This window comes from Colletotrichum costaricense, assembly GCF_030867565.1.
Source record: "Colletotrichum costaricense strain IMI 309622 chromosome Unknown Scaffold_2.1, whole genome shotgun sequence".
Classification (NCBI taxonomy): Eukaryota; Fungi; Ascomycota; class Sordariomycetes; order Glomerellales; family Glomerellaceae; genus Colletotrichum; species Colletotrichum costaricense.
Genome location: NW_026848231.1, coordinates 3,082,977 through 3,109,458, shown reverse-complemented (window position 1 = coordinate 3,109,458; position 26,482 = coordinate 3,082,977). Strand labels below are relative to the sequence as shown.

At 54.5% G+C, this 26,482-nt stretch overlaps 9 protein-coding genes across 9 annotated transcripts; 4 read left to right on the top strand and 5 right to left on the bottom strand.

Moving 5' to 3' along the window:
• Positions 1–207: 207 nt before the first annotated feature.
• On the top strand, positions 208–2,060 carry CCOS01_02662 (major facilitator superfamily transporter; the record flags this gene model as incomplete). The annotated part of the gene is made up of 2 exons (XM_060450850.1): positions 208–590; positions 647–2,060. 2 exons carry the CDS (start codon positions 208–210, stop codon positions 2,058–2,060), a joined length of 1,797 nt encoding a protein of 598 aa, XP_060319500.1.
• A 155-nt stretch (positions 2,061–2,215) lies between these two features.
• On the bottom strand, positions 2,216–3,067 carry CCOS01_02661 (uncharacterized protein; the record flags this gene model as incomplete). The annotated part of the gene is made up of 1 exon (XM_060450849.1): positions 2,216–3,067. One exon carries the CDS (start codon positions 3,065–3,067, stop codon positions 2,216–2,218), a length of 852 nt encoding a protein of 283 aa, XP_060319499.1.
• Positions 3,068–5,954: 2,887 nt separating this feature from the next.
• CCOS01_02660 (uncharacterized protein) lies at positions 5,955–7,460 on the bottom strand (the record flags this gene model as incomplete). Its single annotated transcript, XM_060450848.1, has 6 exons — positions 5,955–6,570; positions 6,621–6,678; positions 6,766–6,870; positions 6,962–7,117; positions 7,188–7,206; positions 7,443–7,460. 6 exons carry the CDS (start codon positions 7,458–7,460, stop codon positions 5,955–5,957), a joined length of 972 nt encoding a protein of 323 aa, XP_060319498.1.
• A 2,989-nt stretch (positions 7,461–10,449) lies between these two features.
• CCOS01_02659 (WSC domain-containing protein) lies at positions 10,450–12,348 on the bottom strand (the record flags this gene model as incomplete). The annotated part of the gene is made up of 2 exons (XM_060450847.1): positions 10,450–12,068; positions 12,123–12,348. 2 exons carry the CDS (start codon positions 12,346–12,348, stop codon positions 10,450–10,452), a joined length of 1,845 nt encoding a protein of 614 aa, XP_060319497.1.
• A 3,091-nt stretch (positions 12,349–15,439) lies between these two features.
• CCOS01_02658 (uncharacterized protein) lies at positions 15,440–15,793 on the top strand (the record flags this gene model as incomplete). Its single annotated transcript, XM_060450846.1, has 1 exon — positions 15,440–15,793. One exon carries the CDS (start codon positions 15,440–15,442, stop codon positions 15,791–15,793), a length of 354 nt encoding a protein of 117 aa, XP_060319496.1.
• A 948-nt stretch (positions 15,794–16,741) lies between these two features.
• On the bottom strand, positions 16,742–20,251 carry CCOS01_02657 (eukaryotic translation initiation factor 3 subunit A; the record flags this gene model as incomplete). The annotated part of the gene is made up of 3 exons (XM_060450845.1): positions 16,742–19,768; positions 19,832–20,095; positions 20,249–20,251. 3 exons carry the CDS (start codon positions 20,249–20,251, stop codon positions 16,742–16,744), a joined length of 3,294 nt encoding a protein of 1,097 aa, XP_060319495.1.
• Positions 20,252–21,919: 1,668 nt separating this feature from the next.
• On the bottom strand, positions 21,920–22,304 carry CCOS01_02656 (uncharacterized protein; the record flags this gene model as incomplete). The annotated part of the gene is made up of 2 exons (XM_060450844.1): positions 21,920–22,079; positions 22,156–22,304. 2 exons carry the CDS (start codon positions 22,302–22,304, stop codon positions 21,920–21,922), a joined length of 309 nt encoding a protein of 102 aa, XP_060319494.1.
• Positions 22,305–22,960: 656 nt separating this feature from the next.
• On the top strand, positions 22,961–23,608 carry CCOS01_02655 (guanine nucleotide-binding protein subunit gamma; the record flags this gene model as incomplete). Its single annotated transcript, XM_060450843.1, has 2 exons — positions 22,961–23,379; positions 23,488–23,608. The coding sequence occupies 2 exons, from the start codon at positions 22,961–22,963 to the stop codon at positions 23,606–23,608; spliced, it is 540 nt and encodes a 179-aa protein (XP_060319493.1).
• A 919-nt stretch (positions 23,609–24,527) lies between these two features.
• Positions 24,528–24,713, top strand: CCOS01_02654 (uncharacterized protein; the record flags this gene model as incomplete). Its single annotated transcript, XM_060450842.1, has 1 exon — positions 24,528–24,713. A coding segment is annotated over one exon (186 nt), but the record flags the coding sequence as incomplete, so codon positions are not given.
• Between the last annotated feature and the right edge of the window lie 1,769 nt (positions 24,714–26,482).

Here is a 26,482-nt window from a genome sequence, read left to right as displayed (position 1 = left end):
GCAGGTGCGCAGCTACCCACCCACTTCTTACCTTAATTCACGTTTCTCCCTTGTGATCAACAACAACAAACGAAACCGCCCGACGTTCCTAGCATCTCCTCCGCCCACCGCGAGATGTAAGCTTGGAGCTGAACGGTGGTCTGCGGCAAATAACCGAGAATCAACTCAATCGCCCGACCAAATACCACGGCGCTCGACTTTTCCATCATGGCCGTTCTCTCCCGATATCTGCCCTTCTCCGAGGCAACTACTACGCTGCAAGCAGTGACATACCTTCTCGGCATATCTCTCTTCTCTATTTCCTTCCTCGTCTTCCTCAACAGCAGCATATCCTTCGTTATTACCGACCTAATTGGCGTCAAGGATGGCGTTGGCGACATTGTCGGCACTCTCGGCTTCGTAGACGAGCTCGTTGCCCTTGTCGCATGTCCGGTCTGGGGTCTCGTCTCGGATCGGCTCGGTGTGAGATGGGTGGCTGTCATCGGGTATGCCGTCATCGGCGCAGCATTGCTTCTTTTCGTTCAGGCGAAGAATGTCTACCCGCAGCTACTCCTGGCACGCATCTTCTTTGCCATTGGCGCCACAGCGTCGTAAGTGACAAACAGAAAGCGAGAGCAGGCAACATGTGCTAATATGCTTCCCTCAGCGCCACCATGGTAACGGCCATTCTGCCTTCATTGACGGACGATGGCGACAATTCAGACAGCTCCGCTGACGCTGCGAACAAACCGACGCATAATCCTCGCAACAGTGTGGCCATGTCCCTCGAATCCGACATGACTATCACCCCGGCGCGTTTCCATGGTTTCGGCGGAGACGGACAAACTGCGACAGCGAGTGAGAGAGAGGAGGCAAAGGCTGGAAGGCCTTCGTCATTGGCGGGCTACGTTGGGCTATTCACAGGATGCGGCGCGCTGGTCGCGCTCTCCCTGTTCCTCCCGCTTCCCGCCCGATTTGGTGAGATTGACGGCATCACACCTGCTACGGCTGTCGCCGACAGCTTCTATGTGGTGGGAATTGTGGCGTTTGTGATCTCGGTCTTCGTTTTCTTTGGGTTGAGAAACCTCAAGGGCGAGGAAGGCAAGGGCTGGAGTACTCTATTGGGTCTGAAGACGAACTCGGACTCGGAAGACGAGTCTGACGACAACAGGGCAGACCACCCAACCCGGCCGGTACGTTACCTCGTAAATGTTTCTGGAGAAATTGCTGACGTTTTACAGAAGGTGCTTCCATACTTCCGCCTCCTGCGCGACTCCGTAACTCTCGGTTTCACGGATTCTCAGATCGCTCTGGGATACCTGGGCGGCTTTGTGGCTCGCGCATCCACTGTTGCCATTTCGCTCTTCATCCCCCTTTACATCAACACCTACTATATCAGCAACGGTTTCTGCCAGGGCTCCCCGCATGACCCCTCGCCAGAGCTGAAGAAGGAGTGTCGGGCCGCCTACCTGCTTTCGTCAATCCTGACTGGCGTAGCTCAGCTGTTTGGTCTCTTTGCTGCGCCTGCGTTCGGATATTTCAACAGAAGACGCGGTCGTGTCAACTACCCCATTCTCCTTGCCACTGCCTTCGGTATCGTTGGCTACATTATTCTGCCACAGTTGCAGAGCCCGGAATACAAGAACGTCGACGGCCGAGGCGGCAGCCCTGCCATTTTCCTAACCGTGATCCTAATCGGCATCAGCCAGATCGGTGCCATTGTCTGCAGTCTCGGCTTCCTTGGCCGTGGCGTTCTGACTGCAGATATCCCCAAGTCTCAGGTCATCGACACGGTCGAAGACTCAGCAGAAACCATGGAGACTTCCCCAGAGTCTGCGCCTCTATTGCAACACAACGCTAGCGTGGATGCCGTGTCGCGAGTGCGACTCAAGGGCTCCATCGCCGGCATGTACTCCTGGTTCGGAGGAGCAGCTATTTTGCTTCTTACCAAGCTAGGAGGCTACTTATTCGACGCGGTGTCCAATGGCGCCCCGTTTTACATGATGGCTTCCTTCAATGCCATCCTCTTCTTTACCAGTCTGGGCATTGATGCTGCTCGTTTTTACAGAGACAAGCAGTGATGGTATGACTTACGAAATACACGTATTATTACCTTGATGTATCATCATCATTTCTGTGAACTGTCTATTTATCTAAGAAACATACCTTTGCTATGCTGGTGTCTCCCATGAGCCTAGCTGTGTATCTAATCCTGATTTCGTGCAGATTGCCAACGTTACCTTCCGTTTGTATGAATCCTGATGTTCCGCTGTGCAGTACGCCTGTTCGAATCAAAGACTCCTGATCTGACTAATTCGCATTCGTCCCCAGTCACTGTCCCCTCTACGATAGTTCCGAGACCAGCGGCTTCGCCGGCCTCATCTTTTGCACGCTGCCGTTCCTCCAATTCGGCGGCCTTGATAGCCTTCCAATCGCTCATCCGGATCCACGGGCGAGAACGGCGTTTGCCCCGCTGGAGTCTGTTCCAACCCTCCTCTTCCTTCTTACGACGCTCTGATTCCGTTAGCTTCGGGGGCTTTGGCGCCACCATGCTGACGACGCAGAAGCAACAGAAACTGTAGATCAGTCTCTTTGCGAGCGAGGGGGGAGGGAACCGGGTGTTGTAGCGCTCCCCGGAGCCGCTGCTCCAGAACCACTCGTCCACTCCGGCGGGTTTCTCGTGGCGGTACTCGTGATCTCCCGGAATCAGCGGCCTGTACACGAAGTCGGCTGGGGTTTCGTTCATGGGACCTATGCTGTCAGTTGGTCGTTGGCTGGTAGTAGTAGCAGCAGAACCGGACAACGATGATTCTGACTCTGGCTCTGGCTCTGGGCTCCAGTCTGGTTCGGTGAGTATCACTGTCGTGCGGCCCTCGTCGCCGCACTCGGAGCAGACGGAATGTGATGGGGGTGGCGTGCGGCGTTTGAGCTTGTTAGTGGCGCGGCGGAGGCGGTGGTTGATGGCGGCGGACTTGCCGGGCTTTTTGCCTGCGTCATGGCGGGCTGGGATGCAGAGTGAGCATCGCTTGCTGACGGTCCAGGGACCTTTGGAATCGTCGCAGTTATGGATGTAAGGAGGCGCGTTCATTTCGAAGGGGTTTGATACCGTGGTATCAGCGGAGCCTGTGTAAGTGAGTGTATCCGTCAGAGGTCAGTGAGCCCAGTATATGTTGAGGATGATAGACAAGTCCAGTTGTTTTTACAGTGTCTAGGCTGGGGGTTCTCAAGTATTTCTATATATTCATCAATGCTCGCATGGGCCAGGAATTGTCTTCTACAACAAGCCCATCAAAGACGTTGAGGACAAATGCATTCTTCAATGTTCGGTAACACAGTCATGGCATTGCACACCCCTCTGTGTTGAACAGGAACGTTGGTAGGTCAAGTCCTTTGTCTGAGGAAATAGATGATGCTTTGTGGGTTCTCCATGACTTTGACGAGGGACTGTTGTTTTAGATCTCGATGTTCTTTCTCGGGATTGTGTGTTGAATGGCACGTCTCTTTGTCGTATCAGTACCATTTATCAGCTTGTATTAAGAGCTCTATTCTGTTACAAGGTCTTCGCCACGTCGCGTTGTAGATCGCGTACTTGGTAGCATCTTCTTTTCTCTCATACTCTATATTTGAGGAATACAAAACAGAGATAATGGAAGTTTGAAGAATGGGCTGGTTCAGATACACCGCAGTATTGCGTATCTCGTCTCCAACCTTCAAGGAAATAGTAGCTCAGATTTGCTCCCCAGCCAATGCGTGTCGTTGCTACCAATCTTACGGGTCGACATTGGATCACGAGGAGCACATCAATAATTTGCGTCATGAAGTCCCGAAATCAACACCTCCAGTAGCCTCTTGAGTCTTTTTGCCAATACACAGACCTTGCGAATGTGATCGAGCCTAGGGATCGCCCGAGGAAAATCTGCCGTAACTTCCATAATCATAAGTAAGGTGTTTTCAAAGTCACGCGGATGCCTCATGGCTTCAAAAGATGTAATGAGCTATGCATGATATTGCCGTTCGCTGAGGTACTTGATACTCATAAGTTTAGCTGTAGGTGGCCCCAAACGCTGCCTTCACTGTATATCGAATACCCACGCTTTCTCGGGGATGACTGCATGGCACTTGAGACCATAAGCACAGGCTACCTACAGAACTTATGGCCTTTTCTACTCATCTCTTTATGCTTTGCTTCGCGCCCTGGTGAATACAGGCAAACGATTCCCTCGGCCCAGGGTTTCAGTGCAAGTTCAGGAACGGATTTGCCATAATTGTCAGGAGCACCCATTTCCCCTCGCCGGTAGAGAGGACACCACACGACAACATCGACTCCTTAGTCAACCAAAGATTCTGCCATCAAGCTTGCCCGTGACTGCTAGTATCAGAAACCTCAAATATCCATATCCGCACGATGGATGTTCAGGACGCGGAAGTATTAATCCGGCATTGGTTCGAACTTCAAAGATTCCAAATTTCCGAGTTGGTCGTCTTCAAAAATGCAGGCTGCGGCTCTCCTTCTTTGGTATACAGCGTGATTCATGTGTTGTCATTTCTGTTCCTTCGTCACCCGCACCACTAATGAATGGTAGCATGTCGCCCTGGATCATCCTTTCGTCAGGTCTGAGTTGTCATTTTCGTGGCTTCATTTCCCGCACCACTAGGTAACGAATAGTAGCTTGTTGCTCTGGGTTGTCTTTTCCCCAGGTCGCAGCGTATTCACTCTAGAACACACAGCCGCAAAGCAGTGAGGTGTGGAGGGCTATACGTATGGGTTGATGCTGGCTGGTTTCTGAGTTTTGGGGATGGTTCTACGATCCCTACTCTTCACGCCGAATGTGAAGCCCAAACACCGACATCATCATCATGGCATCCAACAACCTGAAGGGTCTGAGAAACCTACTTTTCGCCCCGCCTCGGAAGCGCTATAAATAGGTTCATCAAATATTTGACATCATGTCCAGCCTTATCTGATAGTTGTACATAGAGTAGCTGCTCCTCATATCCCTTGGCCATCTCCCCAAAAGGAAAAAAAAAGCAAAAAAAACAAAAGCCTTAAACGTCGTCGATATCTCAGCGGCCTAATTGGCTATACGCGCAAAAACCCTCCCAGAATCCAGTATCATGGACCACCTACATCCTTTACAAAAGCCGCTCCTTTATCTGGCTGACTCTCCTCAAGCTTTCCCACGCTGTTGAATGATAAGGAACGTCTTCTCCAGGATCTACCTACAACTTACAACATGCTCTCCCGAGTTGAAGGCATTCGTAAGCACAGTAAGAGGCTGTCGCTGCCGTTGCCGGTTTCAACATCCGTTGGTATGAAGACAAGCGAGCTCTCGCGTGCACTAGTTGATTCGACGACCCTGAGCTTTCCCAAAAGATAGTGATCGACAAGATGATGACCTCGCGTGGAAGTCAGGTGGGCTTACTTTCAGCCAAGCATGTGCTGTTCCATCAGCTCAGACGGGGAGCTACTAGGCCGACGTTGGTGGATGAAGCTACCCAATGTGATAAGCATCTACAACCAAAGACAGACCGACTGATGATGATAAGAATATCGTCATGGGAATGTGACAGACAGGCATAAGAGCTTCCTCGATACGCATTACCCTTTTACTGTCACAAACATAATGGATGATCGAAACATTTCAATAACCAGCCGTCAAATAACACACGATAGTGGATGGGACATTTTACTCTCTTTAAAAAACCAATGCAAACGAGACCATTTTTGACTTTTTTGAACGATACCATCCATGAGTACCTAGATAGAAAAAAGCCTTTCATTTATCGTGCAACGACCAGAAATCAGCCGGCCCAGTCCTCGGAAACCTTGACGCAACCAATCCTTTCTGCAAATTTTCCCCGAAAACTGGTCCTTCCCTTCCGTTCTCCATCGTTGACTAGAGCCGGATATATGTGTCGGAGCACATTTGTCTCAACCTATATGTGGGCGAATATAGGCGACCTATGGTGGGCATTTATTTGCCGCCGAGGCTGGGGAACGCAGACTCGTCCTTAGTGTTGATCTGCGCGCCCTGGGGACGGCCGCCACGGGGGGCACCACCACGGGGGGCACCGCGGGCACCATCGCCGCGTCCGCGACCGCCACGGTCACCACGGTCACCACCGCGGGCACCGCCACGGGGACCGCCACGGCCACCACGGGGGCCGCCGGCACCGCCGCGGGAAGAGCGCTCGGGCTCGACGTAACGCTGGTCGATATCCAAGAGCTGCTTGGTCTTGCGCTCACGCTCGCGCTTGGTCTTGCCACCGGTGCCGATCATGAAGTTCTCATCCTCATCGCGGGAGACCTCCTTGGCGGAAGCCCACTCCTTCTTGAGCTTGGTGCCCTCGTTGGCCTCGCGGACCTTGTTGTTGCCCTCGATGGCGAGCTTCTTCTCGGCAAGCTGGGCAAGGTACTCGGTGTAGGAGACCTGCTTCTCCTCGGGCTCCTCGGGCTCGAGGGGAGCGGCGGCCTCGGCCTCAGCGTCCTTAGCCTCAGCCTGGGCAATGGCCTCGCCGGCAACCTCGTCCTTGCGCTCAGCCTCACCCTCGGTGGCGCCCCAAGACTGGGCAGCCTGCTTCTCGGAGCCGCTGCGACGAGTAAGTACGTGGAGTGTTATGCGTGATTCGGTTCAAATTACCTGGCGAGACCCTTAGACTGGCGGTCATCACGCTCACGGGGGAAACGTCCACCACGGCCTGATTGTATTTGTTAGTACGCCAATAGTTCCATCCTTTCTCCACGCATGCGACGTCGAAGCATGGGGACAGTGGGACATCACGAACCTCCACGGGCACGGGCACCGTAGCCGCCACGAGGGCCGCCTCTAGCAGGCTCGTCGGTGGTCTTGCCACGGTTGCGGTCGCTACCAGCACCGCGGTCACGGAAGGCTATGGGCGGGAGAAGTCGTGTCAGCGGGTCAAGGTCTAGAGCGGGGTCTGCATTCTCGAGGTCTGCAAATTGATGATGGAGCAGACTCACCAGCCTCGTTGCCAGAGGCGTTGTTGCGACGGGCACCACCGGCAGCGGGGGCACGGGAAGGGGCCTCGGGCTCGACGCCGCGCTTGGTTGAGCGCAGAGAGTTCTTCTCAACCGTCTTCACGGGCGCCTGAGGAGTGTCATCCTCGGCATCGTTGCCTGTTGTGGGAAGTTAGGGCATTGGTTCAGAGGTACGACTTGTCGGTTCGTTCATTCGGGAGACGCATACCGAGGAGCTCGAACAGGTTCTATACAGGTACGTTTGTTAGTTTTCATTGTCTTTGGAGCCCAAGGGCATGTATGGCAGGAGCGAAGCCAGAAAAAAAAGTCGAGCAAAACAACATCGAGAAGGAGGCCGCCAACAAGGGGAATGACGAGGCCGACGAGGTCGACGCACAAACACACAACAACTCCGTCGACAAACAACTCGCACCAAAATAAAACGCAAAACGACATCGAGAATAGAGACAGAGGTTCAGCTTACCTTGCTTGCGACCGACATCTTGTCGCCTGGATTGTGGTGTACAATAGCGACCTAGTCTAGGATGATGATTGGGGTAAGAGACAAGGTTAGAACACCATGACCTGGCGGTGGTGGTGATGCTCAATGGGGGGGTATGGGACCAATTGGTGCCGGTGCTCTGGTGATGTTACGGATGGGACCTGAGGTGAAGAAACTGCGCACGATGGGGCCACTGGGGTTCCGGGCGGGACAAATCACAGCACCACACACAGCGCAAGAGAGGGAAGCGACGGGAAAGCACAGAGCAAATTAGGTCAGGCAGAAAGGGCACGCTGTGCTCCCTTCACCCAATGGCAGCCCGGAAATGGCTTCAGCACGGGCATTGCACACGCCGGGAGCACAGCGCTGAGCCCTGTAGAAGGGGGGGAAAGGGCACTGTCTTTCTTTCTTTTCCACCCAGCAAAGGGCAGTTTTGGTGTGAGATCATCGCTCTGCGTTCCCGGCTCGCTTAGCAATTCTTCCGACCTCCAATTTTGTGTGCCGTGCCTGCCAATTTCAGTGTGAACAACCTGCCGTGTTTAGGGTTCTAGACGCGTCGGCCTCTTCCCCCCCCCCTCACCTTAGGTACCTCACCATGTACCCTCTTACCTCACTTTTTGCCCATCACGCCGCCCAAATCTTGGTTCACCTTGTTAGCTCCCGGTCTCGACGGCTTCGGCCAATCTGAGGTCCCGGTCTCCGGTGCCGAATGGTCTCCAGCATCATTCGACCCGTCCAAACTTCGCTCTAGCATAACACAATCTCCAGGTCTATGCTGCTTGCGCGAAAACCGAGGAGGTGAGGACCATTGTGAGAAAGAACAATCATGAAGGAGGGGCGGGATCCTCGGCACATCCTCTTCGTAAGGCAACCAATCGTCCCTTATCTTGTGCCAGCCGGCGCCCCCGGCTCCGAAACGGAAACCAAACCGAGCACCGAACTCTCTCATCCGTATTCGCTGCCGCTGTCGTTGTCGCTTGTCGTCGCTGCCGCTGCTGCCAACAGTTCAACTGGCATCGCTTGTTCCCCCTCCATTAAAATCCCAAGAGAGCATGACATTGTGCGGGGCAGGTTCGACATGGTCAACGAGGGAGCTCGGTGCCCCTCTCTGCCCTGACCTCCCAGCTCTTGAAACCCAGCTCTCGGTGTCGAAGCACGCACACGCACACCGTATTCACCCCGCCGCGAGATGCGAGCCAAGCCTCCTCGGTGGCTACCCGATGACGGCCAATACCATCTGAGCGCGAAGCTCCACAAAGCTGGGGAAGACGGCGAACTCAATCCCAATTAGGACTTTCGTCGACTCGAGCAACGCTACCATTCCGCAAGCTCGCAGCCGCCCATACCCGGGTCTTCGGTGTGCACCACATGTTCCTATGATGTTGTGAGATGTAGATGTGTCCCAAGCTTGCAGTGATGTCGTGTGGTGTTACTCGCTCGTAAGACGCAACCTGGCATATCACTCCGCCGTCGTGGTTTAGGACATGTTAAAACTTCCGGTCCAACATGACAGTATTCCTTCATACTAACGGTAACAACTGGGTATCTCCAAATCCTCCCTTGAAAAAATCGAGCACTTGATTGATCTTCATCCTTTCAAGAATTCAACTTGGAACTAAAATCGCGCCTCACCCAATGTTCCTGAGAAACATTAGGCCACTGTCCCCGAACTATGAGAGAGAAAAAGAAACCCCCGGCCCACGAGACATATCATGTTGTTTGAGGTATCACTGACGCAACTCAGACAGATCATCTACGACAGCACCAACCCCAGCAGGAAATTCTCACTACCGAGACATGATCATAGAAAGAAACCTCGCGTGTCTTTGCCCTCATCCGCAGTTATGGTTGCGAGTCTTACAGCCAGCCATGGTCCTGCCCAGCAAGGTCCCCTGCCTGCCACCTAATCAACGTCTCGCCCCTCACATGACATCCAACTCAACTTCCCAGCAACCCCAATACTACCCTACCTCCATCACCTCCAAACTCAAAGACAAGAATACAAACCTTGAACCAAAAATATCGAACGGCATGCCCCCATCCCTTACAGATCCATAAACCAAACACAAAAGAAAATTGCCCGATATCAAAGAAAATCAAAAAGAACAAAGGTTGATAGTAATCAACTCTCGTGCAGTGCCAACACTGTGGATCGAACACAGGATCCCCGCATTACAAGTGCGATGCCTTACCACTTGGCCATGCTGGCGAGTTATGCGATGCATCGGCGAAGCCGCACGAGCTCTCATCAATCTCTCCTTCCTAGGGTAGGCAGTCCAGTGGGCCGATCGTGTCTGACCTCACCTCATTGCTCAAGCTTATACCGGGAAACAGTTTTCCTTATTTCCCAGTTCCCAGGTTTTCGATCCGCACTTATTGATTACTGCTTTCTCGAGTGCTGGATTTCAAATATTATAATCAAGACCACCTGGATTAAGTACTTTACCTCGGAAGTTCATTAGTATCCAATTTACCCCGGTTTTAGTATCACGCCACAAGCTCACTAGCTTCTATCTCAAGCGCAAGATTTAGTTCCTAGTCAACCTACCTTACCATGTGCTTACCTCGGTCAGAATAACGGGGAGGCCTAGAAGACCCCAATATGGTCTTCCTCAACGCCCAAAAATTTCACGGAAGTGACATAAGTCGGTATTCGTGGTAGTGAAGGGGAGCGTGGTCGGGATGATGATACAGCCTTTGGGGGACGGACTCCCATAGGGGTGCGGCGTAGCAAAGTGTCACAGCCCATTGTCTCTGTCACTGTCATTTCCATCAAATTTCCAAAAGCGTCATGAGCATATATGAGTATGAACAGGAGCCGAAGCCCGATTATATTGAGAAGACTAGCCATTAAATACCGATAAGGTTTCAACCATCTAAAGAGTGTAAAGTTGCCGCCAATGCCTTTTTAAAGTGGAAAAATCAAACTCCCCATCTATCACATCTACTCGTGAGCATCATCCCCGAGAGAGCGAGCCAAGCAAGCTCTCTAGTAGCCAGTGCCGAAAGAACCGCACTTGCTGGCCGCATAGGAGTTGCGGTTCTCAGAAAGGCAGTCGGTGTATTGGACAGTGCACTTGTTAATGGCGACGCTGAAGTTGTCCGAGAAGAACCAGCGCTTGGCGAAGTCGGGAGCGCGAGCGTAGACGGCAGCATCGTCGCGACGGCCGCGGCGGTTGTTCCAGGTCTTGCAGCCCTGGGCGTAGGTGTTCTGGCAAGCGTTGTACTGCTCCTTGCAGGCATCCTGGCAGACACTGGCGACGCTTCCGCGGCCAAAGGACTTGCAGAGCTTGGTGTCGGCCTGGAGGTAGAGCTTGAACTGGTTACCAGCCTTGAAGTCGACGGCAATGTCATTGCAGGTAACGATGGGGATCTCGATGCCACCGACAGGGTTGCCAGGGCCGTATCCGAACCACCAGCTGGAAGGCTGCTTGCAGACACCGGTAGGAGGAGGAGGGACGACGGTGACCGGGGTGGAGGTCGTGGTGGGCTTGGAGGGGCAAGGGAAGGTAGACACGGAAGTGGTACCGGGCTTGTAACCCTTGGGAGCCTTCTTGGCGAAGCAGTCCTTCTTGGAGCAGGATCCCTTGCCCTTGCAAGAGCTGGAGCAGTAGCTGCTGACATCGCTGCACCAGGCCTTGAAGTCCATGCAGCTGGCAGAGCCGGGCCATCCAGCGTTCTTCAGGCAGGCACTGACCTGAAGCTTGCAGCTGTTGTGGGCCTTGGTGCAGCTGTCGTTGTCGTCAAAGTCGGGGAGGTTCTTGTTGCACCAGCTACCGCAGCCGTACTCGCAAGTGGCGGGAGTGACAATGGTGGTAGTGCAAACAGCGGGAGCAGTGGTGGTCGCAATGGTAGTGGGAGGCTTAGACGTGGTGACGGGAGGCTGAGAAGTGGTAACAGGAGCAGTGGTGGTCGAGGGAGGAGCCTGGGTAGAGATGGTGGTGGAGGTGGTGGAGGTAGTGGAGGGAGGAGCCTGGGTAGAGATGGTGGTGGAGGTGGTGGAGGTAGCGGGAGGAATGCTGATGGATGGGATAGTGGCCGAAGTGCTGATGGAGATGGTGGATGAAGACGAGACCGAGTTGACGGGAGGGACGTATCCGCAGGGCTCAAGAGACTTGAGCTTGCTGGCGACGTAGATCTCCATGACGGCAGAGCCACCGCAGTTCTTGGTGCTGTCGCCGTTGCAAGGCTTGTTGCACTTGTCCATGGTAGTGGCGGTGGTGTAGTTGCCCATCACGACACCGCAGTAGCACTCACCACCGTACTCAACACCGGCAAAGGCGTATCCCTCGCTGGCACAAGCGGCGAGACAGGTGGAGGGAGTCATGGTGGCAGAGTCAACAGAGTCCTGGCGCTCAGCAATGGTGCGGCCATGGTTGGTGTCGTCGGTGTAGCAGCCAATGGAGGTGTAGTCGTCGACGGTGGCACCGCCAGAGGGGAACGTGGGATCTTGCCAGACAGAGAAAGCCGAGGGACCACCGCAGGTCTCGGAGCTGTTGCCAGTGCACTTGTAGTTGCAAACAGACTCGTCGAGGGTAGGGCTGTTGATGGTAGCGCTACAGTAGCAGACGCCGTAGTAGGTGAGACCGGCGTAGCGGTATCCATTACCTGTCATCGTGTTAGGCTTTCGTGTCAAATATCAAGCTGGTCAGGACGGCTTACCTTTGCAGGCATCGACACATGTCTCGATGGTCATGTTCTGCTGGTTGAGGCTGGAGCGGAAATCGAGAGCATTCTCGCCCTTGGTGCCCTTCTCCTGAAAACATCCCTGGTAGGTGAAGGGTTGGAACTCGTCGAGGCAAGGCGGCAGCTCGGTGGTGGTCGCGGTGACCCGGTTAAAGAGGGTGGCAGCTGCGAGAGCAGCCAGGGCCCGGATGATGGGAGCCATTATAAACGATGGTGTGTATTAGTTATTAGAAAGAATGTGATATCTCTTTGCAAGAAACGAGTGTGCAAGAGCGAACGAATGTCTTCCCAGATTGGGTTGTGAGTGATGAGCTGGAAGAAAGACGGGGATGAGAGGCATCGAGGTCCATCATATATAGTGAAATTTGACCATATCGGGCAGCTCGAGATTGATTGATAGACATCCCGGCCGGCAGAGTCACAATCAGGGGAACAAACTCAACGGGTGATGCGAGTAGCGGCCGATAGAGTGGTGTCAGGTTGGACGGGGGCAGAGCGCCACGACTAGAGTTAGTGTGATATTTAGAGTAAAGCATGGAAGATACCCAGCGCGAACGGTGCCTTGGCAGACATTGTTTGGAACTGTTGGTTTGCATACACGTCTTTCACGGAAGCCACGGTGACGGGGACGGTCACATGGAGCCCGTGATGCCAGGTCGTGAAAAGCTAGAATAGACTCGGCAAGGTGACAGAAGTGGGCGGCGCCTCGAGGGGAAGAGGGATACAAGTTTAGACAGCAACGTTAGGGGGGCGGCGGTCGGTGTATCCTCACCTGCGCCAGTAGTCAGGTCTACGGACCCAAGTCAGCGAATGCCATGCTTCTTTGGGTCAAGAGGCAAGGGCCGAGATGCTCTGATGTTGGATTACCCGCCCAGTTGGGGCCGGAGAGGTGCAAAAGGGCAAAGTCGAGGAGTCCGAGCAAAGGTAGCCCACGCCAGAAGTGGATTAGAGCTGAAAAGTGAAGGAAGAGACCAGACTCCTTTTGGATCGGCGGAAGTCGTCGGATGACGGTGGGAGGATTGGATTCATGGGTACCATACCATATCTAAGGTAGGTCCTTAGGTGCAGTTTCCAGGGCTAAAACACACAAAGACTAAAAAGAGAGTCGCGAGGAAGGAAACAAAACAAAAACCGGGCAGCCCAGGCAAGAACCAGGGTGCCTCCCAATCGGGAAGGATGACGGCCCCATACCCAGGCCAGGGGCTAAGTCTTATTGGCTACAGCGAGTGTTAAGCTCAATTTGATCCCAGTTCATCCCGTCCGACAGGCGAACAGGGGTGCTTCCAAAGTCCGTACCTGCATTAGGCCGCTTTCTCCTTGACTGCTAATCTCATCTCGCCCTCTTGCCCTCTTTGCCTTGCCTCCCGCCCATGGAGACTTCTGAGTCTCTTGAGCATTTGACCTTCCACCAGGTACCTTACCTTACGTTTTTCATCTGCCGCTTACCAAAAGTGCCCTAAACAAGCTTGAGCTGGCCAGCTTTCCTAGTCTCTATCATGCTGTCAGATTCAATCTCCTTGGAATCACCTTTTCCAAGCACACGTTAGCCACCGACATCAAACGTGGCTTTTGGATTATGCTTCCTCTTTCAAGCAATCTCGATCAGGGGTAATCGGCTTTCGCTTTTGCTAAGAATATCTTTTTGTCATTGAATGCCTTCCAAGAACGACCACCCAACGCCCAGAAGCCTCCATCATCGACCACTCTTCTTGTCCTTACCCTCACCACAAAGATACCCGACAGAGGCACTGACTCGGGCCGGGACCTCTCCTCTTCTCTTCTCGTCTCTGCGTCCCAGCGTCATTCTCATTTCCAACTCACGACCGTGGTGGACTGGACCCTCTTAGGTGCTTAGCAGCGTAAAATCCAAGCCCAATATCGTACCAGCAGTCTTTTGCTCGTGCGTCTAGGCCAGTCGACCTGTCAGGATCCGCACAGTCGCTCGCCGCTCGCTGCGCCCCTCTCAACTATGCATAATGCAGTCGGGTTGCAATATTGAAGTCCACCCCCGGTTGACTAAAGACACTGACTAGGGCCTTGATAGGACCCTCCGTCAGTTTTCTTTTGTTTTGCTTCTACAGTCGACAACAGTTCAGCCGCTGGCAGTGGGCACCGTCTCAGAGCACAGGGCAATTGCTGCAGGGCCTCGTAACATGCACCCGCTCGGACAAAATATTGAACATCGATGCAATGTTCCCGGCTTTTACACGAAAACACCATGAACCTCGGACGAAAATCCCGAAATATGCTCTGGCATCTGCCCGCGCAAACTTCATGTTCCGTGGTTCGTATCCCTTCTCCCTTCCAAGGTCTCGGGTCTCCGGCGTCGGTGCGTATAAACAATTGCATCTCGGACACTTCAGCTGTCGATCGTATGCGGGGTGGTCTTGATCCAATATACGCAGTAGTGGTGCTTGAGATGGAGGACCGCAGATCAAGGGCACTCCCGCCAACAGGGGTCGGCTGCCTCCTCCACCTTGCTCGAGTCGTTCATTGCGCGGTTTATGTCGGCAGGCCTGACAGCCTTGCTGGCGATGAACGACGAGACACAGACCTCTCAACTGCAGGTGAGCACAGTCGGACCCTCCAATGCAAAGTCAACACGGAATACGAGTGAGCAGCGAATCCGAAGTGGAAACATCAAATCAGCCTTCCAACGGCCGTACCAGAAGACAACACCTTATTGCAAACGAGTAATTGGGTTTCTGTGTTTGCATCTGATGTTGAATGACTCAACGAGCCACTGACCGAAGTAATTGTCGACAAAATGATAGTGGCCCTACCTCAGTGGTCTGCGCTGTTAGTCACATCAACTCTCTGTTCAGCTCCCATATTTTTTGTTGCAGGGACTGCAAACTTGGGATGAAAGCGCCCTCTGTTCGACTGACTGACCAAAGACCCACGGTGTCTGGACATTCCAGTGTAAGCGGTCGAGAAAAGTAACGAATCGTCTACGCCAGCAGCTCGACTCTTCCTCGTTCTGTTACCCCATACAGGCCACAGACTGGAGTCGCAATACAGGGTTCTCCCGAGGCAACGGCTCCTTTGTACAATCAATAAGCTTATTGATAACCTCTTCGCAGTTCTTACAAGTAGAGATCTAGGACGTTGGAAGGAGAGAGCTGCGCCCCATTCTCCCGTCGACGGCGCCGGCCCAGATGCCAATGCAACTGAACCATGCCCACCTGAGAATATGGGCTAACGAACACCCCTTTCCAAGGGAAGCTAAGCTAAGAAAGCCAGCTTTAGACTGTTTAGTCTGCAAAAGTCCGACCGCCCATCAACTGAGGATAATGGTTGCTCGGTCGAAAATCTGCGCCCAGCCAAAACGGCTTCTTGAGTTCTTTAACAACGCTGATGGTCGCCGGCGCCACACCGTGGATGCCAAGGCCACCTCTTCGGCTCTCGGTATCGTCTTCGTGTTGAATCTAAACCCCGTGATGGCTTCTCACCAAGTTACTCCACAGGCTTTGATCCTCAAACTCCACCTTGGAGGGGGCAAAGCTGAATCTCGTATCGACGGGAGACCGACGACGGCTCAGCCAAGGAAACCCGCGGCGTCCCGTGGATCTCCTAGAATCCTCCGAGATCTGTTCGATGCGAATGCGGAGTCCGGCGCGATGCCGACCCCTCCTGAGCAGATGTAGGGTAGTCACCCCTGACGAGGCTCTGGGCAGATCGTCGGGATCGCCATAATTATCGCTTACCTTACCCCCTAACTGGACCTTTTCAAAGGCCTAGACTTACGCGGACCAACTGAAGGTTTGGACACGTCGGGGCTTCCGATTCAGCAGGATGAACTTTGGAGATATTCTCTGTTCCTTTCCCGTCTTCCTCTCGTCTTCCTCTCGTCTTGCTTGACTTCCTCACTCCCTATCAGTCTGACCTACATCGCCCATGTTCCTTCGCAACTCGAACCGAGGCTGCTTCGTGATGACTGTGAACCAAACCACTGCTAGAACTAGGCGCTAAGAGTTCGTGAGGCCTTCATCAAGTCGACAGTCTGGTGTTGAGGATATTAGGCAATAAAGCGATCAAGCTGCTGTCTGCGCCTGAGCCAAACCATGCCGATGCCCTCCCTGCCGCGTCGACCACCGCTACGAGGTCAACATGCTCTTACACGCCATTGATAGCGACTTGCTGGGCAGCATCGTAACCTTAGTCCACCGTAGACCACCGGCAACATCAACAGCACACATTCGAGCGTCACCGTAAAAGAAGGAGACGGGTATAAGTGCAAAAAATAATTCAATTCCAGCCAGGAGCTATGCCAAAAAAGTCATGTCACATTTCACCCCCGTCCTGATCGACGATTAAAGGCTATCTGTTACTTCCATTCTAGCTTGCCCCCTCTGTTAAAGGAGCGGGTTTTTAGAGAAGAAAACCATCCTTCCCGGGGGGCTTCTAGAGTTACATCCTTTTTAAAACAACTTCCTGCCTAACCTAGAACGCCGATGCAGAACTTGCGGTAACCACTTCCCTTCACTCCCATCTACCCCTCCTCCCCTCTTTCCTCCCCCCCCCCCCCCCACACTTTTCGTTGTGCTTCCTATGTGACTCTTGCCATGATAAGTGTCTTTATCGACACTACACATTTAGGCCTTGTCGCGAAGGTGACGGGGAACCCATTTGCCGGGAGCGCCGGAAGCCTTGAGGGGCTCTGCCGGCGTGGCAGGCGAGGCGGTCCGGTCCGGGCGGCCATTCTCACGGTCATCGCGTCCGGAGCCTCCGCGGTTAAGGGGGGCACCACCACGGTCGCCGGAGGCGCGAGGGGGCGGGGGCGCACTGTCGGACGACGCGCCACCACCAGAAGCGGTCTTGGCGGCCTCACGCTCACGCCAGCTGGGCTTGTTGCCGGCGAGGGCGAGACGAGGCGGGCCTCCGGCACTGGGGCGGTCCTCTGAACGTTCAGGGCGCTCAGAGCGCTCAGCACGCTCGGAAGGACGCTCATAACGGTCAGAACGCTCGGGGCGCTCGGAACGCTCCGGGCCACGGGATGGGGGAGCGCGAGCAGCAGGGGCGGCATCGGCGTTGGCGGGGGAGGCGGCCTTGTTGGCGGCCTCGCGCTCGCGCCACTTTCCGGCACCGGGCAGGTTGAGCGGGCGACGACCCTCGGGAACGGAATCGGTGCCACGCTCGGGAACGCGGGAAGGTGGTGCGGCCCGCTGAGACTCTCTCTCGGCCTTGCGACGGGCCAGGGCCTCCTCCTCGCGTCTCGCCTGGAGGGCAGCCTTCTCGAGACCCTCCTGGCGCTCTTGCTCGCGCTGCTCCTTGAGGCGCTGCATCTCGGCTCTCTTGGCCTCGGCACGTCTCTCCTGCTCCTCCTTCTCTTTGGCGGCACGCTCCTCGGCCTCGCGGAGGACTCTCTCTTGCTCCTCGCGCTCGCGCTTCTCGCGGAGCTTGCGGTCGCGATACTCCTTCTTGCGAGCGGCGATTTGCTTCTCCAGCTCCCTCTCTGCGTCTCTGCGGCGCTTCTCGAACTCGTCGCGGCGACGCTCGTGGAGGTTGGCGCGGAAGGACTCGTACTCGGGCATCAGGCGGGTGAGGCGGTGCTTCAGCTCGACGCTCTCCTTGTGCTTGATCTCGGCCTCCTTCAGGGTCTGGGCCTTGACAGCCTCGTAGGTCGCCCGGTCCTGCTCCGTCTGCTTCTTGTAGTCCTCGGGAAGCTTCTTGGCCTCCTCCTTTCGGAAGGCACGCTCCAAGTGGTCGATACGCTTCCAGACGATGCGGAGCTTCTCTGAAACGTCGTTCTTCTCACGCTTGAGCTGCTCTAGCTTGATGGCATGAATGGCACCGGAATCGAGGTTCTCCAAGTTGTCCATGTCGATGTCGATCGTCTTGTTGCCAATCTTGAGGTCGGCAATCTGCTTCTTCAGCTCCTCCTTGCGGACGCGGTCACGCTCGGCCTTCATGCGCTTCTCTTCGCGCTCCCTCTGCTCGGCGGCGAGGCGCTTGTCCTCGGCCTCCTGGAGCAGCTGCTCACGAAGACGCTTCTGGCGGGCATTCTCTCTCTCCTTACGAGCCTGAGCCTCAGAAGCCTCCTCCTTGCGCTTGTGGATGACCTCCTTTCTTGCAAGAATGGAGTGGTGCTCCTGCTCGGCACCGGCACGGGCACGCTCCAGAGCGGCTTCCCTTGCGGCAACAAGGGATTGGTTGTATGTAGGGTCGATGTAGAAGCAGGTAGTGTGAAGAGACTTAACGAGGCGGGTAAGCTGAGAGCGGACAATCTCAGAGGGGGTGCTCTGGAGACGCTGGACAGAGCTGCCGTCGGCCTCAGCTGAGCCAGCAGAAGATCCAGCGTGGGCAGCCTTGGCGGAGGAGAAGACATCATTGTCGAAGCTGAGGACACCGGTGGCGTGGTCCATGCGAATGGCCAAGTCACCCTTCTTGTTACCATTCATGATGAACTTCTCAATGGTGCCGCGAGTAACCTGGAAAGGCTCGGGGAACTGAGCAAGCTTCTCAACAAAGGCCAAGTCAACAGTCTCGTACACCTGGGAGAGCTGCTGGAAGAGTCTGGTGAGGATGACCTGCTGCAGAGGCAGGATGTACTTCTCCATCTCAGCATCGTCACCGATCTTGGTGAGAATAGGGGAGATCTTCTGGCAAATGGAGAGAGGGTGGAAGTCGACCTCGAGTATGTTGTACAGATCGCGGATCTCAGGGCGAGCGCGCTTCAGCATCTGCTTAGCGAGGGCATCGCGGAAAAGGCCAGCACGGGTAGGGGCCTGGCCCATGCCGAGCAGGTGCGTAAGACGGGCGTTCTTGTTCTTGCGAGACTCATCGAAGTCGACCATGGCACCGCGGGAGCGGGTGGTGCTAATGACAGGGATGGCGAGAGCAGACAACAGCACGAAAGAGGCGGCCTTCTGAAGGTCGTTTTCGGTAGCCGGAGGGTTGTCAGCCTTCTTGCCTTGTCCGCTGGCAACGACAGCGGCGGACTGGCGGAGAAGGGTGTAGTATCTGGACCAGGCGGCGGCGTGGAAAAGGTAGTTCTCGCCGACAAGGAAAATACGAGTGAGCTTCTCGTAGTAGTTGGCCATCATGATGTTCTTGGGAGGGCGCTTGCTGAGGTTGAGGAGAGTGTGGATGTCCTCAACGGAGCGGAAGGCCTCCTGCCAGAGCTCTAGCTCGACGGCAACGTTGAGCTGCTGGAAACGGGTCTCCAGGTGACGCTGCAGGGTGTCGGGGTCACTGAGGTTGATGGCGTGCATCTGCGCAGAGTACTTGGCGGCAGTCTGAACATGGTTGCGGAGCAGCTCGCAAAGTCTGCGGAACTCGGTCTTGCGAGTGTACTTCAGGCAGAAGTCGAAGGCCTGCATGGCAGTGCTCTGGTAGAGGATCTCGAGACGGGCATTGTTGCGGAGAATGTCGAGAACGGTGCGGTATGCCTCCCAGAGGAACTTGAGCCACGGGGTGACGATGGCGCGGTCGGTACGGTCGCGGGACTGCTCGCCGGAGACGGTGGCAAGGAGGATGGACTCGGGTGTTTCGCTAGCCTCCAAGTCGTCGACGTTGGTGGTGGAGGTGTTGGCCTCGATGCTGGACTGGACCTCATCGGCCTTGGCCTGGGCAACGGTGACCTTCTCGGCGGCGAGCTCGATGAACTTCTTGAGAACCAGCTACGCATATCCCTGTTAGCAACGGTTGCCCTAACCCATTTCTACGCCGGCGAGAGGGCTTACCTCGATGGTGCCGATGTTGGTGTTCTGGCTGATGTTCTTGTACTGGTAAAGGGCATCCTTGGCCAGCTTTCCCTTCTTCTGTTCGACGGAGAGCTCCACCAACAGGAGCATCACCGGCTCCAGCGACGCGATGGGAACATTTCGGCTTCTCTTCGAGGTGATGTGCTCGTGGAGGAGGGTGAGGGCGGCCGGGACTTGGTTGACGCCGATGAGCTCGTGAGCACGCTTGAGGACGTTCTCCGGCTTCTGGTGAGGTGGAGGAGGCTATGGCTTCTTGTCAGTACTTCAGTTCGACAACAGCAGCAAGCAAGATGACGCCCCGTGATAGCAAGGTCGGAGAGGGGTAGCGTCAAATCCATGTGGGAAATTTTTGGGCAGGCGGGCCCAGAGGTTGAGAAAGCGAACAGAGGAACTCACCATGATGGGCAACCTCCTCTGCGGGAAAATACTATTCTCGAGAGGGTCCTTGGTTTGAGGAGTTGCAGCGCAAGCCTTTTCGTGCGAGCGAGATATTGACTTGGCTGTCGCTCGGTGCGTTGGCGTTGATGCTATACACAGCAAAGACGAATTTTTCAATTTCGTGTGTGGCCGCTATGCGAGTCCTGAGGGGCTCCGAACGTCCGTGCGTTGTGCGAAACGGAAATCACGTGATAAGAGATTATGTCAGCCGAGGCTGACTGATTTACCACTGAAGGTTTGCTGCACCTTCCCGTCCCTCAGTTCACTGCTGTCGTCCCGTCCCAAATTATTGGGCAGGCTAGGACTGAGGTACCTCCGATGTCATTTGTTGTCCCATGGCTCAATTCCGTCACGGGAACGAAGTCGCCGATTACACTGTTGAGATGATGTCCAATTCGAGTGAACATTGCGCTTTCCGTTGCACCAAGTCTCTTCGAAACCTTCCTTCCCGTCACTTCACTTGATAGGTCCCAACCGTGATTTTCAGACTTATTTGCCAGCCTTGTCGGTTTCTAGTCAAAAGCCTCCCCGAACTTTCTTTAATCCCGGATACGGACGGGGGCATGCTCCCGTTGTGCTCCACCGAGACCGAGGTAGATGGCGACTTCACACACTTTTTTTCGGCAGAGCGGGAAGATCGAGAATCACCGATCTTGAATCGAATCTCCTCACTTCCAACTTGCAGGCACAGGGGACATGTGCATAATTATACATTCGTGAACGGGTAGGGCAGCAGTATGGATAACTTCCTCGGACAGGCTTGTAAGTTACGAGTATCTTCTGCGTAAGTATAAGCGTGTCGTCACTTCGGGTAAGCTGGCAAAGAATTCGCGTTGGACAAGACGAGAAAAGGACCGATGTTAATCGGTACATCTCTTATGAATATTCCCGATATAGAGCATGGCGCCGTGGGCATCTCTCATGAGCGTGTTCTTTCAGCTAGCCCCTCGGCAGCTCTCCGTTCTTTGTCTGGCCGGAGGGCCAAGGGTCGTCAGCCCAACTGAAAACGTCATGAGGTAGAGTTCCATGGCACGTCTCAATGTTAAAAGCAAAAATGTCGTTGACACCCTATCATACATACGACGGTCCTCGTGAAAACTTCGCGACATCTATTGGCTTCGGCATCGAGGCGAGCCGGCTAGAGAGTGCCGCACGATATATGGGAGACTTCTGTGTAAGAGTCGGCAGTGCAGAGTCAAAGTCTGATCGAGATGCCGGGTCTTGGTATGGCAGTTGGGCACGGGAATCGCAAAAGAAAGGGGAGAAAAACGAAGGTCAAATGTTGGGTTCGCCACACCTGATGCCCAAGATGTGCAGCTCATTCATCGTCATCAACCTACCTACACCACATGCTGCGACTTGGAGTACTCTGTACAGTCGTGGTGTCGCGTCTCGTGCTCGTCGTCATGACTGTATCCGTGTTCTATGGGCGCAATCGGGGTACCGGCCAACTAGGGGAAACCCAAATATGGGAGATTGCCCGCTCCGGCCAATTTCCAACCAATCCCGCCAATGCTGGTCTACAACAGATGGGGCCCGTGCGCCAAGTCGCTTCTCTACGTACAATTTCAGCATTTCTTGTGAGGCGACTGGAACCTCAGCGAACACCCCCGCCGGCGCCGGGTCCAGTCACCCACCCTTGCCGACCCGTCCGCTGTCCAATCCAAAAGCCACAATGATGACTAAGGAGAAGAAAGTGGATGTACCTTTAACCGCTTGGAACACACTGTCAGGTACCACACTCCACCCGGGGGAGGGTGCTGCCAACAGCAACGCAAACGCACTTGACCTGCAGCAGTGCAGCATGCAGCCTGTACAAATGCACAAACATGCACACAAGCACACACAGGTACTGTGCAGTAGACCCCAGGATGTAAACCTGTGATGGTCTGGCAGCAGCTGGCAAGTACTCTCGCTTCGGTTCGCTCCATAAAAACCCGCGCGCGGTACTCCGTACAGCAAAGATGCAATGCGGCTCGGTACCCTCCAGGGACGGGGCGGTCGTTGCTTCCATGGCGCACCTGGTGGCCCTAGCGCAAGAAGGTAACCTTGCGTCCATTGACCTTTGACCTTTCCTTTCACGTTAGGGGAACCTTTCCCAAGGGCTCCGCAATCCAATCCAATCCCAGCTTTCCTAGTCCCAGTCCACAGTCCCAATTCCCAGTCCCAGCCCGTCTCCCAGACACTAGCAGTACGTGACTTCCCTCCCGTCCTCTCTCTCTCACCTACTCAATTCCCAATTCCCAACTGCACCTGCGGCTTGCCTGCACCTACCTACCTCTACCTCTACCTCTACCTTTCCTTCCACTCACTCCCTCCTCCTTCCCCGTCGCCCGTCCCGTCCTCTCCTTTGCTTTTCCAAATCCCAACCCATTATCCGAGCAACCAACCTACCCATCTCTTCCAACACTCGTAATCCTCCCCCCCAAATCCAATCACCCCCGACGTTCTTTCCTTTGTCGATTCGCTTCGATCGAAACCGGCCTTGATCACTCTCTCAATTCCCCCGCGGTTCTCGCTGCTGTGAGTTTTTTCGCCCCCCTACTGGCCATTTAAATCCTCCCCATCCCGCTTCCGATCCTGAGCTCGTACCACGGGGTGGTGGGAAAACGCGGCAACCACCGCCAAAGCGGAGTCAAAAGAGGGAAACTTTAATCAAACTGACACGATATGCTCTCTCATCAGGAACGCTCTTCTCACAACACCACCACCACCTCTCCTACCACCGCCGAATCATCTGCTGTAGCCACCACAGCCACTTCTCCCACCTCTCGCCAGCGGCAGGATCAGGTCCAACAGCCTCGTTCCGACGACAAACAATCACGACGACAACCCGCCGCCGCTGAACCCTCTGTCGCCGCCGCCGTCGCCTCATCCTCCGCGACACCTTCTTCATCAAAGTCTCCAGCCCCCCGATCCGCGACAGCAATGCCTCAATACACCTCCCGCGATGTCGGCGACCCGTCGCAGATCAAGAAGAACAAGCAGTCGATGGCCGACCTCAAGCTGAGACGATTGACGGAACTCAACAACCGCCTGCGCGAGGATCTCGAAAGGGAACGGATTCCGGTCAGCAATGCTTCTAAGAGGTAGGTCTCGGATTATCAATCATCATCATCGATGCAAATCAATGCGAACAAACAGCCATTGATTCCATCGCGAACGGGCGAATCAGCGACTAACTCACATCATTCTAGCATCATTGCCTACTGCAACAGCACGAGGGACTACATGGTTCCATCGGTTTGGGGCGCTGTCCCCCGCGGCGAAGACCCCTACGCACCACAACAAAGCGGCGGATGCTGCTTGGTGATGTAAAGCAACGTATATTATGGGTTAGCGATGTTGATATCGGAACAGTCGATATGCTCCGATCGGATTGTCATTTTTCTATTTTACGCGTGGAATACCAAGACCCCCGAGGGCCATCGGGAATGCAGCAACCTTCCGTAAACAGCGAACGATCGCTTCTTCTCGAAGAACCGGAAAAGAAAAACAGAGGACACCTGCTGATTATTCTTTTACGCGGTCGTGGAATCATCGGGATCCCAAAAAAGCCCTGGACCAGCTTGGAGTCGAAGAGAAAAAGCAAACAAAAGTTTCCTGGGTTAGGAAGGGTTTAGGGGGGTTCTACAATGCCAACCAAACGACAGATACCTTTGTCCCCTTTGACGGATCAAAACGAAAAGCCACGGACAGCGACACGGGTTAGTAATACTTGAGAGAGTGAGTGAAAAAGGGAGAAGCGAGCAAGCTCCGTTAGCGGAGGAGATGGGTGAGAGGAAGCGAGGGGAGATGCTTGAGAGTTGAAGAGGCAACGGACCCCGCTACGATAATGCTTCTATGTTGTTCTTTTTCTGTTGTTATTGGGAGGTTGTCGTTGGGGAGGCAGGGCTTTTTGGCGGGCAGCTCTTCAGCATGTAATAATTCTCTTGATGTCCTGTACTCTTTTTCCTTCTCGGGTCTCCCCCTTGTCCACTATATTCCGCACCGAGTGTGTGAATAGCTTCAATCCATCAAATTCCCTGGTCTCCCCGAAAAAACAAGATAACAATTCGAGCAATTACCACGGCTTACGGTCGCGTCGTACTTTGATGTCAGGGGGTGCTTGGTGCCATGCAGTTGATCGATCACTGGGGTAGGTAAGAGGCGGATAGACGGCGGCAATCATGGACAGCAATTCGATTAACGATGAATCAAACAAGAGTGGTGTGCATGTTACGGATACCTGAAGCCTGAAGGGGGGTTTCACAAGAGGGCAGATCACCAAAACCCTCCTCAAGCCTGCATCTCGCGCGCCCCCCGTGGAGCCACGAAATCACTCGCATCTGCGGTGGTCCCATATCAGGTCATTTCGGCCAACCAATGGCCGCATTGGCGGGACCCCGAGGGAAGCAGCCAATCCAATTTGGGGGGAGGTTGAGAAGCAGCGTGACCTTACCTTCAGGTATGGTTTACTACCTCACAGGCTTACGCAAAAGTAATAGGAACTCCCGTGACCTGAGCCAGATTTCCGCATCGCATCTCCGAAATGATGGCCAACCCGATCGCGTATTGGTAAGCAAGCGAGAGGGGGAGTGAGGGTGGTGACCCAGAGTCCTGGAAGTAGGGAAAGACGAGAGACATTGCAAACCAGTTCACACCAGGGCCGTTTACCTTACGGATACCTAGAGAGACAGGCAGACTTCTGGGGAAAAAGCAAAGAGGGATTAAAAACGGGAATGGGGGACAAGCTTTTTCGTGTGGTATTTTTTACTCCCCCTTCCTCGCCTTGCGGTCTTTCTGGGGGGGTACGATTGGGCTGGTACCACTTCAGGTCACAGGTGAGAGAGCAGGAAATCTGAGACATATGCAGCGTCCCTTTTTTTCTCTTTCGTTCTTGTCCTCACCTCCATTCTCTCACTGTGAAATTATGAATAAAGCCAGATTTATGGATTCATGACCCCCTGCGCCCTGGCCGAGCGAGACTGGGGGATGAATCGTTCGGCGCCGACTTTCGAAATTCTGGGATTGGATCATTGGATGCCGATGGGGGGGAGGTTACCGCACTCCGCCTGTTCGAGGCCGAAAAGAGCTACAAGAGCACCAGCTTTCATTTCCCGAGGATTACATCGGGCCTGGCCCGCCTGTCAACTCATCTTTTTTCCCCTTCGCTTCGAGTCTTCGGCTACCGGGGGGAGGGGGGGGGGGGGTTTAAGAAAGAGTACAGTAGTGGTGGGACCTGTGGTTTTCTCTTTGGACCGTCGGTGAGCCGCCATTGCCAATTGGAGTTGTTGTATCCGTAGCCTGTACTGCGTACGGCGCTCGATAAAACGCTGGTTAGATGAGGTTCAACGTTCTGGTTTGCTTCATACGGTGTTTCACTGTGTCCAGATATTGAATGATGGCTACTACTACTTCTACTGCTCTCCTTCCCCCTTTCTCCCTCCCGCCATCGCCGCTGCGACACCACAAATCTTTCCTTTCAATTCTGGTCCAAGGTATCTTTCTGGTTTTCGTTGCCGGACGGGGCTCCGTACTCCAGCACCCCCTGTTACTACGCCCCTATCCCGAGGTTGCTGCTGTACCCGAGGTGGGTGATAACCGTCCTCTCCTCCTAGCAAAACCCCCAAGATCAAGGCGATGTGCCCACCGCCAGTGTTCTGCAGACGTTGGGGCTTTTGCAGGCGCTGGCTGTATCACTATGCAGCAAGGTAAGATACCTCACCTCACGGTCAGGAAATTCCGGAAACCACTTTCCACGGGTCCCACGGGCACACACGTGTTTCCAAAAGTCTTCCCGGCCCCGAAGTTACGTGTGCGCACTTTATGCACACGTATCCGTACCTTACCTTGCCCATTCTACCTCGGAGTCGACTCAGGACCGGCTTTTCCCAACGTCGTCAGTCGAGAAAGGGCCCGGCGCGCAAGCGCGTCCCCAAACAACACACACTGTTTCCGCACGACTCACTCCCCGTCTGGTGTTGCTATTTTGCAGCACAGGACAAGTCCGAAGAAAAGCCCTGCCGGCCCTGATCCCTGGTGCTGGCCCACCCGTACCTGAATTGCTGCAGGGCGTTCGAGCCACTGGCTGCCACCGACGTGCTGGGTTCTGGGGGGGGGAATGTCCTGGGAGGGAAGTTCATATGCGGGCCCGTTATTCTCTCTTTTCTGGCGTGTGCCTGGCTTTTCTCTTTTCGTTGCTCAATGGGA